The sequence below is a fragment of the Maniola hyperantus genome, chromosome Z, assembly GCF_902806685.2.
Source record: "Maniola hyperantus chromosome Z, iAphHyp1.2, whole genome shotgun sequence".
NCBI lineage: Eukaryota > Metazoa > Arthropoda > Insecta > Lepidoptera > Nymphalidae > Maniola > Maniola hyperantus.
In genome coordinates this window covers 11,294,396-11,308,839 of record NC_048564.1, presented here as the reverse complement: position 1 = coordinate 11,308,839, position 14,444 = coordinate 11,294,396, and the positions used below count along the sequence as shown (strand labels likewise).

Below are 14,444 nucleotides of genomic sequence, written 5' to 3'. Positions count from 1 at the left end.
ATAGATATGGATTGTTATTTGCCGTAGTAGTAGGAAGGGTGTTTTAATTTATTTAGGGCCAACGTATACAGAGTTCAGTCACAGTTCACAACAGTTAGGGAACTTCTAACAAAACGTCGCGGCTTCGACGTCACTGGCAGGCATCAAATATCATATTTCACGCTAAGTAGCCCTAAGGTAGCCCTATTTTTCTTTGATTTCACCTCACCATACGTTAAACAATCGTGATAACAACAAAATAATGTCGTTGTGTGGAGGAATAACAATATAATTATTAATACCTCTTTATATTTTCAGGTGCTGCTTTGAACAAAAAAGTGTGAACTCTGTTGATAACGTTTATGCAAACAAAAATAAAGAAAATAGAATTTTATTTAAATGCATCATAAACATAAGGTTACTCGCCTTTATTAAATAATATTTACTTATTTTTATTTGAATATGCTAATGTGCCAAGGGGTTAAGATTATAAGCTGCTTAACATTAAGGTTTGACAGCAAAGTGCATAAGTCAGGCTTCATTAAACTTTAATCATAACGGTTCTCGAGATAAAGACAGATAAACGGACGGACGGCAGGGGCTTAGTAATAGGGTCCCATATTGGGCACCCTTCGGGTATGGAACCCTAAAAATTATAAAACATTTAAATCTCAGTAAATCAGTATAAGTCAGTCAGGAAATTTTACATTAGTGATACATACCTTCTGATTTACATTACTGATTAACCGACTTAAAAAAAGGAGGAGGTTCTCAATTCGACTGTATATTTTTATTTTTAATTTTGACATAATAATGTTTCAATCGTTCAATAAGAAGAATAAATAAAGCATGTACCTCACTCACTCACTACAACCTTGTGAAATTGACATTCCTTTTTTAACGTCATCATCATCAATAGTACCTATTGCTTCTGTAAAAGATGGATAACATTCCCTAACTGGCAGTGTTTTTTTTAATTACAAGATAGGCTTGACGACAATCATGCCTAATAAAGAGCAATGATGAGGTCTTGGTGGAGCTGATTCCAGCTTGGTGGAGCTTGGCCTGAGGTTGGAGCGCGCTTGCCTAGAAGATGCTTATTCACTCTTGTCTAATTACATTGATTGACAGCCGTACTCAGAGTCGCTAATCGTTACTTAAGATTGAGTTAAAACGAGACTGATTTATGTGAGAGATATCGCGCTGTCTCGTTTTAACTGAACATAAGTAACGATTAAGCGACTCTGAGTACGGTTGTTAGCAATTAACAAACATTTCCACTTAAGATTTGAATATCAAGAAAATCAATAGCATAAAAGGTGTAATCTAGGCAAGCATCTATAATCTGAAATCACTTATTGTTTAGTGCATGTCGCCGCGCCCGTGCTTTTTATGCGTTTTTTATTGTCCTCCGTATATTGACGGCTTTTATGGGCACTTTTATCTCTAAGATCGTGTTTTTTAACGATGATAGAATCCCTTCTATTCTATAGTCAAGTGTTTTATGGAAAAAACAATACACATTTTCAGGGGCGCGTTCGGAACCCTCGTAGTTTTAGTTTTAAGTTTACGTAATAAATGATCACCACTATCATCATCATCATCAACCGATAGACGTCTACTGCTGGGCATAGGTCTCTTGTAGGGTTCAGAAGGGGACGTCTGGTGATGATTACAAAGGTTGATACGATGATAATGATGAAAAAGAAGATTGAATATATTTATTATATTCTAGTCAAAAATTACATTATTAACTACTGTTTGTCTGTTCATTACTTATGCTTCGCAGGATCGTACATTCGATTGAGTTATTCTTCGTAGGCCTTGCGTTTCTGCACAGTACCATGGAATCAAAGTAGTGCAATGGGTGGCGTACAAGTAGCGTTGCAACGCATACCAGGCTTTAGCTAGTAAATATGATAATATGAATAGCTGTGATAATATGAAATCATAAGTGGTGATAGCCTAGTGGGTAAGGGTGGGCCTCCTATTAGGTCGAAGGTTATAATCCTGGCTCACACTTCTAACTTTTCGGAGTTAAGTGCGCTTACACCTGAGGAAACCAGCATGCCTGAAAGTTTTCCATAATGTTCTCAAGGGTCTGAAGAGAAAAAATTAAAAAAAATCCTGTAAAAGAATCGACTGTTAGGCAGTACGAAGTTCGCCGAGGCAGCTGGTAGGTAATATAATATGTGTAGTATATATAGTAGGTAATATAATATAATATGTGTATCATGTCATGCATACATGAATACAAAATAATGATTAGGATACAGAAAAGTAGGTACATTTGTGATTGATTGCATGTTAAACTTTAATAGCATTTCCGCCGAAGTGAATTACCCTTATTTAAGTAGGTAACATTAACGGTAATCGAGTAGAAGAGTAAGCGTTTATTTCATATTATGTTGTTAGGGTTCCGTACCCGATGGGTGCCACCGCGACCCTATTGTTAAAACTCCGCTACCCGTCTGTCTGTCCATCTGTCTGACAACCGTTGTCCGTGTATCTCTTAAACCGTAATAGGTAGAAAGTTGAAATTGTTTCATACCTTTAGGGATTGAAATATAAGAGTTCATTTTTCCTATTGAGGTACGGAACCCTCAAAGATAGCTAGTTGACTAATCGAAGTCGATAGACTAAGAACATCACTAGCTAGTCTCGTTATGTAACGACGTGTCATTATCGTTGGATGGCATTTATTAATCCAGACCGGTCTGACCTAAGTTCATTGTCTTCAAGGTTAACGAACTTTTTTGACCGAATAAAGGTTCCCGTTTAGTGCGAGGGTTTCTTACGCGTAAGATTATGTGGTCACGTTTCACCCATATGTTATAACAATTTATGATCTAGTGGTCAAGGTGATTTTACAAGGAGTCATAAAATAAGTTTTTTTTAAATAAACTACAGGGGCATATTTCAGATTATGCCACATACTGTAAAAGCGCTGGTGAGAGCGCTAGAGTTATTTCTAGAGACACGCCACGCCTCAGCTTAACTTCAATCTGCCAGTGTATGTACCTGACCTAAAGTGACGCTGCGAGTGAAAATTGTATCATTACTATCCATCGATATAAATGACAAGATATGCCCAAGCGAACAAAAATTTTCACGGTTTTGGAACCAAATAAATCAGCGCCACCTCTTAGATACTAATTAACGACCCGTTTGAAATCCAGACGTCACTGAGGTTGCATTCGTGCTAAAGCACCACTGAGTCGGTGTTATTTTGTTTGTGCAATAGCCCTGTCCACACGAAGTAATATATAAGTCAATGTTACTATCTAAGGTAGTTTTCTGGCCGCATATTCAATTAGGAAGTGAAAAGTTATTTCCAACCTGCTTCAATCACGACAACATAATATGACCAGGCGCAGGCTTATTAAAAAATAAGGTCACCTAAGTTATTAAAGGAGTTACTGACTAGATTGAGAAAACTTGAGATTTGATATCAAGGTTCTCTCCATAAAGTGGGTCGCGACCCCATCAAGTAAATATTTTTTTTTAAATAAAAATAGCGAGCAAACTAGCAGGCAAGTCACCTGATATTAAGTGATTTTATTGAGTAATTCCAACGGGTTCCTTAAGGAAATTTCAATTTACGCGGTTCGCGAATGGAGTCATGGGAAAAATATAGTTATTATGATATCAGTTCGGTTTAAAATATTTATTTTCAAAAAAAACATACTACCATGAATGTATGTATTTCAGTAATTACACAGACGCATGCATTTACAATTTTAATTTTACATTTTAGGCACTATCCACCGTACTCAGAGAAGCTAATCGTTACTTAAGATTGAGTTAGAACGAGACAGATTTATGTGAGAGATATAGTAACGATTAAGCGACCTTGAGTACGGCAGTATGTCTACTATCTTGATACTTACTACAATTGATTTGAAAATCCAAATAAAGATACTGTTATTATACTTATTTCATAGTTTTGAGTTTTCACTTCTATTATACTGCCAGTTTTTATTATTACAAGCATGGAATTAGGAAATACTTAGAGCTAGCGCGCACCACGGTAAACCGTACGTTTTTTCCCCGCAAAATCTGTGAACTATAAAACGACATAGAAGCGCGCGCACTGCAGAATTTAGCCCGTACCGGATTTTGATTGATTTAGATTCAAATTTACAGATTTTAAACGCACCGCAACTTCGTGGTGCGCGCTAGCTCTTATAGTGGTCCAAAGTAGACTTGTTAAACATTCAAAAAATTCAAAAAGAAACTTAGTAGGTAGATTTTTTTTAAAGAATATTAGCCATGTTAAATGACTAATATTCCCCTTTCCTCTCCAACTTAGCGTCAGGCTTGTGCTAGGAGTAGGTACGACAATAGTGCAACGGGCGGGGTTCGAACCGTCGACCTTTCGGTTTTCAGTCCACTCCTTTACCGGTTGAGCTATTAAGGCTCTAAAGAATGGTAAATACAAGTTTACAAGTAATTCGTTGAGACCACCAAAGCGTGTATTTTGACATGACTTTTAGCACTTGATCATAACTCTACATATTAAGATTATTTAAATGATAAAAGAGCATGGATTTGACCTTCAGCTCATTCCACCAATGCGTGGGACTGCAATTGCTTTTAATTTTTATGGCATAATATTGTATATCAAATCTTTCAAAAGTGCAACCGCTGAGTTTCTTGCTGGTTCTTCTCGGTAGGAAAGGCATTCCGAACCAGTGGTAAATCCATTTAACGATCCAAAAGTACCTACTTGTAAAGTAATTTTTTTTTAATTCATTACAGGCAAAATCACATCTGATGGAAAGTGATGATGTGGCCTAAGATGAGATTTACCTAGAAGATGTTTACGTTTATTTATAAGCCAACTTGTTAGAACTTAGAATACATTATTGTTTGCCATGGGGTCAATCAACTCTTACATAACTGCACTGCATCGATAACGGTATATCCGGATAACACCTGCAGACCTTGCTCCTGCGCCGTTAGATTTCTTGTGTCTATGCGTCCTTTAGGCTCATATTTGTTTTTGTCTAGCTTTAACTATGATAATATTATTACCGTGCTTTAACCGAAGGTTCATAGTATAGTAATATACAGGGTTACAGGAAAATAGGACACGATCCCGTTAAGGGGTTATAGTACAGGACATTAGCTATCAAACGACTCCTAAAGTGCTTATGCAAAAGTGTATCGTTTTCGAGTTATTAGTTTTTTTAATTTTTTCTAGGTAAAGGGGTGTTTGCCACATTAAAAATTAATAAAAAAAAGGAGCAATGTATTTCATTAGATTTTTTTTTTCTCTTGCTAGTACATATCCTTGTTAATAATAAACAGTTATAAAACAAGAAAAATCTTCAAGCATTTTAAAATTACAGTCCAAAAACTGTACAAGTTTTCGATTTTTAAATTTATTACTTTGAATAATTTGCAAATATTCTGTAAAAATTACTATGGCACTTATCCTGCGGATTATTTTAAAAACATCTACGTTTTGTTAGCTATCCATTGGTACATAAAAACTACAGAAAAAATCATAAAATCAAGAAAAAATTACACAACAAAGAGACCAGGTAGAAAATTCTAACAAATACTATTGCCAAAGAACTAAATCAGAATAAATGTAAAAACTACTTTAATGAAAAATCGTTGAAGATTATTTTTCAATGAGGTCAAAAGGTAAAATAAAATCAGTCAAGTGCGAGTCGGACTCGCACACGAAGGGATCCGTACATCGTACAAGAAATAAAACTTTATTTTTTTTCATTTTCATGGCGGCCATTTTGTAATTTTTAGTATTTGTTATTATAGTGACAAAAGAAATACACATTCTGTGAAAATTTATGTATGTAAATTCATCACAGTGTGTGTAGATGAAGTCAATACCTATACCAATATATAATAATAAGCTGTGATAGCCTAGTGGTTAGGACATCCGCCTTTTAACTGGAGGTCAGGGGTTCGATTCTGGGCACGCACCTCTAACTTTTCGGAGTCATGCGTTTTGTATGCCTGAGAGTTCTCCATAATGTTCTCAAAAGTGTGTGAAGTCTACCAATCCGCACATGGCCAGCGTAGACTATGGCCAAACCCTTCTCACTCTGAGAGGAGACCCGTGCTCTGTAGGTGGTAGTGAGCCGGTGATGGGTTGATCATGATGATGATGAAGTCAATACCTACTCGACGCACCTTTCATTCCGAAACTTGATAATTCTCGCAAACTAGACTACTATGAGTGATCGCAAAATGCTTTGAGAGTATATACCTTTGAGTCTGCAGCGTTCCCTATGTGAGGAGTTTCGTGAAAGCCGTGAATAGTGAATACTGAGAGGGTAGATAGGTAACTGTAATACTTTTCAGTGTCTGATTAAGTATACTTAGAGCTTAACTTTTATAGATTCTTTTGATGATGTTATTGACAATTCAGTTTTCATTTCAATTTCACTTTTTATTTCAACAATTTTTAGTGGAAGTGAAAACTACTCTAGTTCACTCTGCTAGCAGTTTTTATTATATTGTAGGGCGAGAGATTGCGTTTTTGACGTTTCGTTGCCAGATATCAAAGTATGCGCGAGAGGGCCATCTGTTTGTTTCACGATTTTTGAAAATTCTACTCTCAAGGGAGTTAAATAGTATAGGGGGTTGAAAGTTTGTATGAAAGTCCGTCACTTTTCAAGTTATTTGTATAAAAATTAGTATTTGGGATTTCGGTTACAAAAAAAATACGTAAGTACTTATTTCAAACTTAGTTCGATTTTCTAAATTCCGTGGCGGGTCAGCTAGCCTTGTATACAATCCATCGCATCAAGGTCACGATGGCATCGCAGTTTCCACAATAATAAAACCGACACAAGCACAAAAACTTTATCAATAAAAACTTATTATAATTTGGCAATTAAGGTAGGTATGTTTTAGGATGTTTTTAGGTATTTGAAGTAATGGACTTAGAGCCAGCACGTGTCTGACCTTTGTTCAAAATTCAAACTATTGTAGGTACCATATGTACTTACTATATGTATTTAATTACATAATTTAATATGTAATTATGCATTTATGCTCGACTAGCTGATAGCTGATGCCCGCGACTTCATCCGCGTGGAATAAGGTTTTTTTTAAATCCCGTGGGAACTCTTTGATTTTCCGGAATAAAAAGTAGCCTATGTCACTCTCCAGGTCTTTATCTATACCCATGCGAAAAATCACGTCAATCCGTCAATCAATGCACCTTTGCGACGTGATTGAAGGACAAACCAACAAACCAACAAAGAACAAACAAACACACTTTCGCATTTATAATAAGGGTACTGATTATCTTTCATTGGACTTTTATCGGTTGCATTAAAACCATGATAACGCTATAAAAGACTTCAATAATAAATACGGCCGTCAACAATCATCCGGGGAAAAAATTGGAAAATTGCGTGAAAAGTGAAAAACACTTAACACGACAAAGTTTACTGTTAGCGAGTGATCTAAATGCAAATGATATTACTTGAGACGATACTTATTGAGTTAATAAAGATTGGCTGCGGATTGTGGCTCAAATACGTGCCTCGAAGCCTTCGTCACAAACAAATTGCCTCTAAGTATATTTACAAATGTATTTTAAACAAAAGGAAGGCCGTAGCCAGGAATCTAGTTTAAAGAGTGGGTTTTAACCCTTTTATAGCTGTGGGCACAAATTAATTTCATCATGATCAACCCATCATCGGCTCACTACAGAGCGCGGGTCTCCTCTCTGAGTGAGAAGGGTTTTGGCCATAGTCTACCACGCTGGCCCATGTGCGGATTGGTAGACACACACCTTTGAGAACATTATGGAGAACTCTCAGGCATGCAGGTTTCCTCACGATGTTTTCGTCCACCGTTAAAGCAATTGATATTCAATTAATTAAAACGCACATAACTCCGAAAAGCTAGAGGTGCGTGCCCGGGATCGAACCCCCGAGCTCTGATTAGAAGGCGGACGTCCTAACCACTAGGCTACCACAGCTTCCAAATTGATTTATTAACCGACTTCAAAAAAAGGAGGAGGTTCTCAATTTGTCGGAATCTTTTTTTTTGTGATAATTTTGTGAGACAATAAAACAGCCGCTATCTTGGGTGATCCGTTTATTACTGAAGTAGTAGTATAGTGCGTTTCACAAATATACCTACGCTAGCTTATGCTCGCGACTTCGTCCGCGTGGACTACGCAAATTTCAAACCCCTGTTTTGCCCGCTTAGGGGTTGGATTTTCAAAATTCCTTTCTTAGCAGACGTTTACGTCATAATAACTATTTGCATGCCAAATTTCAGCCCGCTCCGTCCAGTAGTTTGAGCTGTGGGTTGATAGACCAGTCAGTCAGTTAGTCAGCTTTTAGTCAACTATTGGATATGAAAGCATCATTTAGTCAACAATTGGATACGAAAAGAGCTGGAAGCTGTGTCCTTATACCTAAATGGGGTGTTTATAAGATCTTAGTTCTTCCACCCCTGAATTCGGTTTCTGGCAGAAACAAGAGGTCTAGTTTGGTGGGAGGTGGCGGGCATAGTGTTTTGGACCTAGCGTTCCGACACGGAACAAAACGGGAATTGAGAACCACCTCCTTTTTGGAAGTCGGTTAAAAAGGGGGATTTGTTTATGAAACTGCCTCTCAAGATTAGCCTGCTACCTTCTAAATTGAGATGTTATTTACTATCAGGTAAGATTACAATCACGTGTAATCGAATATAAAATAGCGTGAATCGAAAATAATTATCTTCTTGACTTTGTCTATGGTTTAGCATACCTACTATAGTTGTTGCATTTCACGAAGGCGAGTGGCTCATGTTTGTGTGTAAGCCATATCGGTATAAGTAAGTCGGTATAAGTAAGTAACTCGCGACTGATTGGTCCGACGTGCACGCACACTTTCGCAATGTCCATGTAAACAACGTAACCACAAGTAAAGTTCACTCGCCTTCGTGAATTGCAAGAACTGTATCAACATTAGATACACATATAATTGTTTATATCCAACGAATACCTACGTATTTTCATGGAACGTGAAACGGATCTGGAATCAGATAACAAAAGCCTGCATATATTATGTTCGTTGCAGCCTCCCACAGGATAAAAAGCTTACCTTTTGTGTGCATTTTTCCTTTATGTTTAACAAGATTCAAATGGTCCTTTCTAAGTTTATTTCCAACTATTGAATACCGATAGAATAGCATTCAGTAACAATGTACTTAAAGATTGCAACCTTTGTTACTTAATCCTCTCACGGCACATGATCGCTTGAAGATGAATAAGATATATCTACTTTGTGTTTGGAAAAATATGTAATCAGTATTATACACGGCCGAGTAGTGTAAAATACTATGTATAGTTTGCGAAAGGTCGACGTGGCGATCAGCACACGAGCGCCCGGTGCGGGATAGCGCGGGTAACGTGCGCGTGTACGGGGTGTCACCCCGTCTCATACTCCGATTGCTATGTCGACCTGTCGCAGACTTTAGATATTGAAATGAAAATTCTTTGGGCGCATTGGGTGATTTTGGGAAGGTGTCGCGTCACGGATAGTGGCATTTGATTGTTTAATTCGGATGATTTATTCGGCAGCAGATCAAGAGGTCCCGGGTTCGAATGCTAGTAGATTAAACGAAAAAGGTTTTGATTTTATTTCTATGTCCAGCAGTGGACATCTATCGGATGATGATGATGATATAGATTATTATTGTTATGTTCATATTATTAAAACTTACTTGACATTGTTACGCATGTTGTAGTTGGTGGAGATATACCCTGCGTCCCCACTGAAAAAGAAAGAAAAAGTGTTTAGTATCTAAGTATGTACTCTAAAAATAATCGGCAGACAACAAGTACAAAATAAAATCCTCTATTATTGAGGTATCTTCTAATATACCTATTACCGTAGTTTATAAGGCCAGGTTATCATAATGATTTTAAGATGAGTAGGTAGGTACATTATTTCTTGTTCAATAAGCAGAAAGTCGATACTTATACGACGATAACGATAATATACCTAATAATAATAGTATGTATATCGTAATACGTCGATAATAAATCGTAACATGCATATCTGACGATTCAAAAATACTTGTATAAGTTTAATTGAATAAAAAATATTTTTATTTATTTATTTATATTATCATGATCAACCCATCGTCAGCTCACTACTGAGCACAGGTCTACTCGCAGCACTCAGGCCCAGTATGGATTGGCAGACTTCACACACCTTTGAAAACTTTATCGAGAGTCATGCATGTAGGTTTCCTCTCGATGTGTTCCTTCACCGTTAGAAATTTACAATAAAATCAGCTAGCTTTATCTAACTACTATACAAATCATAGCCGCGTGGAATGGTGCCAAGAATACTGGCTGTATTTCCCCGCTGCACAGCCAGTCTGACCCGTTGCGCAAAAAATGAGCTAGCCCTTCTGTCACCAGATGAGGCTATTAATCGCGGTGAAATGTCTCGTGATATTTTTTTGCACTAAAACTCCACGGCCCCAGGGTCTCCACGGAACAAAAATGTAACTCTCGATAAGAGATTTGCGCCACTTGCCGTTTTCAGCTATTTCTGCTGCGGCTACCGGTCTTGATGCTGTCTCCCTGATATGACACGTCAACGCATGGTGCGTCCCATACCTTCATTGCTTAAAACGCACATAACTCCGAAATGTTAAAGGTACATGCCCGGGATCAAACCTCCGACCTTCCTATTAGGAGGCTCACGTCTTAACCACTTCTCTTCAATAATATTTCTAAAGTAAGTGAACTTTTTGTGCAAAAATATTTAAGTATTTACATTTGCTAAAATGTGGACATGGATGGTGTGATATAAAATATTTTAGAAAATCTCCCTGGAATATGGTAAACACTAAAATATTAATTTATAAGTTATACGAAAATACTTGTTCTAGAGTGTTTCACGACCAGATCGCACAGGTAGGTTTGTATCTAAGCTGTTTTTTTGGAAAACTTGTTTTAGTTGAGACCAAAAACCTGTGTTTTATATTACTTAGCTTTTTATTAGTTTGATTTGTTTGTATCTTGTTTGTATGTTGTCATTCCATTGAAATTGATAGCTGATTTTATTTACCACTCAAACAACTTTGGCATGCAGATAGCTATTATGACGTACACATCGGCTAAGAAAGGATTTTTTGAAAATTCAACCCCTAAGGGGGTAAAATACTTAGGGGTTTAAATTTGGTGCAGAGTACGCGGACGAAGTCGCGGGGATTAGCTAGTTTGACCGACTTTTATGAAATTTGGTACAGAGTTAGCTTACATCCCGCGGAAGGATATAGGCTACTTTTTATCCCGGAAAATTAAAGATTAAAAAAAAACCTAAATCCACGTGGGCAAAGTTGCGGGCATCATGTAGTACTGTTATGTATTTTAATTTTATTCTCATTTTATTTAGAGACGCCTTGTGCTGAAGTGTTAAGGACACGAATGCAGAGCGCAGGGTCAAAGAAAACTAGGCTCAAGTTTGTGTAGTGTAATATCCAGTCATTTAAATTCAAAACAATGGACACAATCGCTTTCGGTATCTTGGCCTACTTGCAGTTGCGAATATTCAATGAATTGGTAAAGGCAGAGAAGTGCCGCACACATGACAGGTGTTAAAGTCCCGCAAAATGGCCCAAGTCTACTGGGATGTTCAGAGTTTCCACGATTTTGAGTATAGTGCATTCAAAATAAACTGGCGTGTTTCCACTTGAGACCGTCATTAGTAATACAAATAGGATTACATTTGGTTACCGTTTACATGCCACGTAAACAATAGGGGTAATAAACCGAACACTCATAGAGCCCATTCATTTTTAAATGAGCCAGTTCAACCTCGGTTTTTTAAAAATGCGTTGTGATTGTGCGGCGCCGCTTAATATGCGACCAGCATTACTCTACATTGACCTAATGACTCAGAGTACGTATAGTACATGACAGGTCGAGATGGCAATCGGGGAGGGAACGCCTCGCACACCCGCACAGCCCCTGCGCTAACCCGGTACGGGCGAGCACGGGTGACGTGCGGATGTGCTGGCCGTCCTCCCCGCCTCATACCCCGTTTGCCATCTCGATCTGTCGCGGACTATACACAGTAGGACCACACACTGATATAATACAAAGAGAAACAAACAAACTTGGTGTACGTCACGTACGTACATAACCTCTTTAAGCATTTATCGAAAAATAATTAATTATAGTTAGGGAGGCGAGGTAGCTAAATGGCGTAATTCAACGGCGCCGTCGAGACCTATCAAAATCGAAAGATAAAATAATTTCGAAAAGAAAAGCTCGTATGGTAAAAACCATTTTAGCGGTGGGTTTGGCGTGTACGGTTTTTCAAAAATGTTTAAAAAAACAGTTACTTGGGCATTCTCGAGCGCGTCAGATATTCATACTACGTATGCCCCAAGTGCCTCTGATAACAACGGTATACTAATCTGCCGGTTTGCGTGGTGGAGGTAGGCATATAAAGTAGTCAAAAATGCAAAAAAAAAATTACTCGAGCGCGTCAGATTTTCAGAAGGGGTGTTGAGTAGGCCCCAAGGAAGCTCCCTTTAAAAAAACTGACGATTTCGGCGCGACGATAAGTTACGATGAATTTTTGAAAATGCAAAAAAAAAAAGTTTTTTCGAAATACTCGAGCGCGTCAGATTTTCATAAGGGAGGTTTATCTCGGAATCCTGAAACCATATTTTCTTAATCTGACAAAAATATTGGTGGGTTCTCTTAATCTGACCGATAAAGGTTTTTTGGTTTCTTTTTTTTCCTTTCTTTCTCCTTGATAAAACGGGGAATTTAAGAATGACAATAAAGCGATAGATACAACCAACGTAAATGTAGATGAAATGTAGTACGAATTGTATTATTTATTGTAAAAAAAAATGAAATGATATAAAAATAGTAATTTCCCGAAATTTCCCTTCTACCGCTTCTTCCCCCACCATCAATGTTGCGAAATTAAGGGAAAATACTGGTAGGACGGCATATTTCCGCGAAGCGCTCAGTCAGTATTACATGTTTATGGCAAATTCCTCTTTTTTGCTTCAATTCTTTACTTCGTTTTGCTTAGGGTACGTCCAAAAAACAATTTGAGGATCAACAGGCTATTGAATAATATACATACATGAAACTGTACGTGTTAATGATACTTTTGTATACAGATATGCGTAACATTTTCCGAGTTCACGAAAATTGTCGAGAAGCTTTAGAAAAAAAAAATTTGAAATATAATAAAAGTCACATAATTTAGTTATCGTTATTTCATATCAATTTTTTTTAACACCCTCAGTTTTCGAGATATACTCAAAAAACCGGGAGTTTGAGTTTTTATGATGCTTCAAGTCTAAAAGTTTTAACTTTGGACGAAAATGTAAAGAGACCTTTTTTGTGTAAAATAAAATTACCTTTTTTGTTTATTTAAACTTTTTTTTGGTAAAATGTATCGTTCGCGACTGCCGCAACGCGTTTTTGGAAGACGAAATGGCTCCTCCACACTTCCGGTCATGCGGAAACCGGCAGATTTTGTATTTTTAGTAAGTTTTAGATTATATTCTTCAAAATAAAAAAAATAAAAATCGCGCTCGAGAATGCCGGATTAACGTTTTTTTTTACAAGTTCGCGACCCTATAACTCGGCGGCGTCAAGGACTTATCGTCAAATTAGTTAAATTTAGTCTTAAAACACTAAAATCAACCCCCAATATCTTAATCTGACGCGCTCGAGTATTTCAGACTATCGAATTTTTTTTACTAATCTGAACGTCTATCCTAGGCGCGCGTCACTACATATAGAGCTAAATACTTTACAAGGTTGTTCTATTAGGTCTAAGGTATCTCTCATATCTTAAACTGCCACGCTTGAGTATTACCGAAAATTCCCCTATTCGCCTCCCTAACTATTATTAACAGATCACGATGTTTGCCGTCATATTATTAAATAATGCCAAGCAAATTGCCGCGTTCAAGGAAAATCTTGAACGAGCCATGTGCAGCTAATGTAGTGGTACGACGTACCACTCGGCGTACCATACATACGTCACTGAGTACCTACGTCATTGCATTTTTAGATTGAACGAAAAACCCACATCCCAAACCACACAACTATCTAATTACTTATATTATACTAGATCATAATATTCAGTCGAGTAGCTCAATGACACTCAGTAATAATAATAAAAAAAGGATTTTTAAATAAAAATCCTAATCCTAATCCACGCGGACGAATTCGCGGGCATCAGGTAGTCCTAATAATCCTAATCCTAATCCTAATAATATTATAAAAGTGAAAGTGTGGATGTTTCGATGTTTGGATGTTTGGATGTTTGTTACTCAATCACGCAAAAACGGCTGAACGAATTTGGATGAAATTTGGAATAGAGATAGATTATACCCTGGATTAACGCATAGGCTATACTTTTATTCCGGGAAATCAAAGAGTTCCCGTGGGATTTTGAAAAATGTAAATCCACGCGGATGAAGTCGCG

At 37.3% G+C, this 14,444-nt stretch overlaps 1 protein-coding gene across 2 annotated transcripts in view; it reads right to left on the bottom strand.

Moving 5' to 3' along the window:
* Positions 1 to 14,444, bottom strand: part of Nep2 (Neprilysin 2) — a 73,754-nt gene that overhangs the window by 36,195 nt on the left and 23,115 nt on the right. For both annotated transcript variants that reach the window (XM_034983318.2, XM_069509139.1), the window contains exon 2: positions 9,685 to 9,735. In XM_034983318.2, coding sequence (XP_034839209.1) covers positions 9,685 to 9,735 — 51 coding nt within the window. The remainder of the gene's footprint in view (positions 1 to 9,684; positions 9,736 to 14,444) is intronic.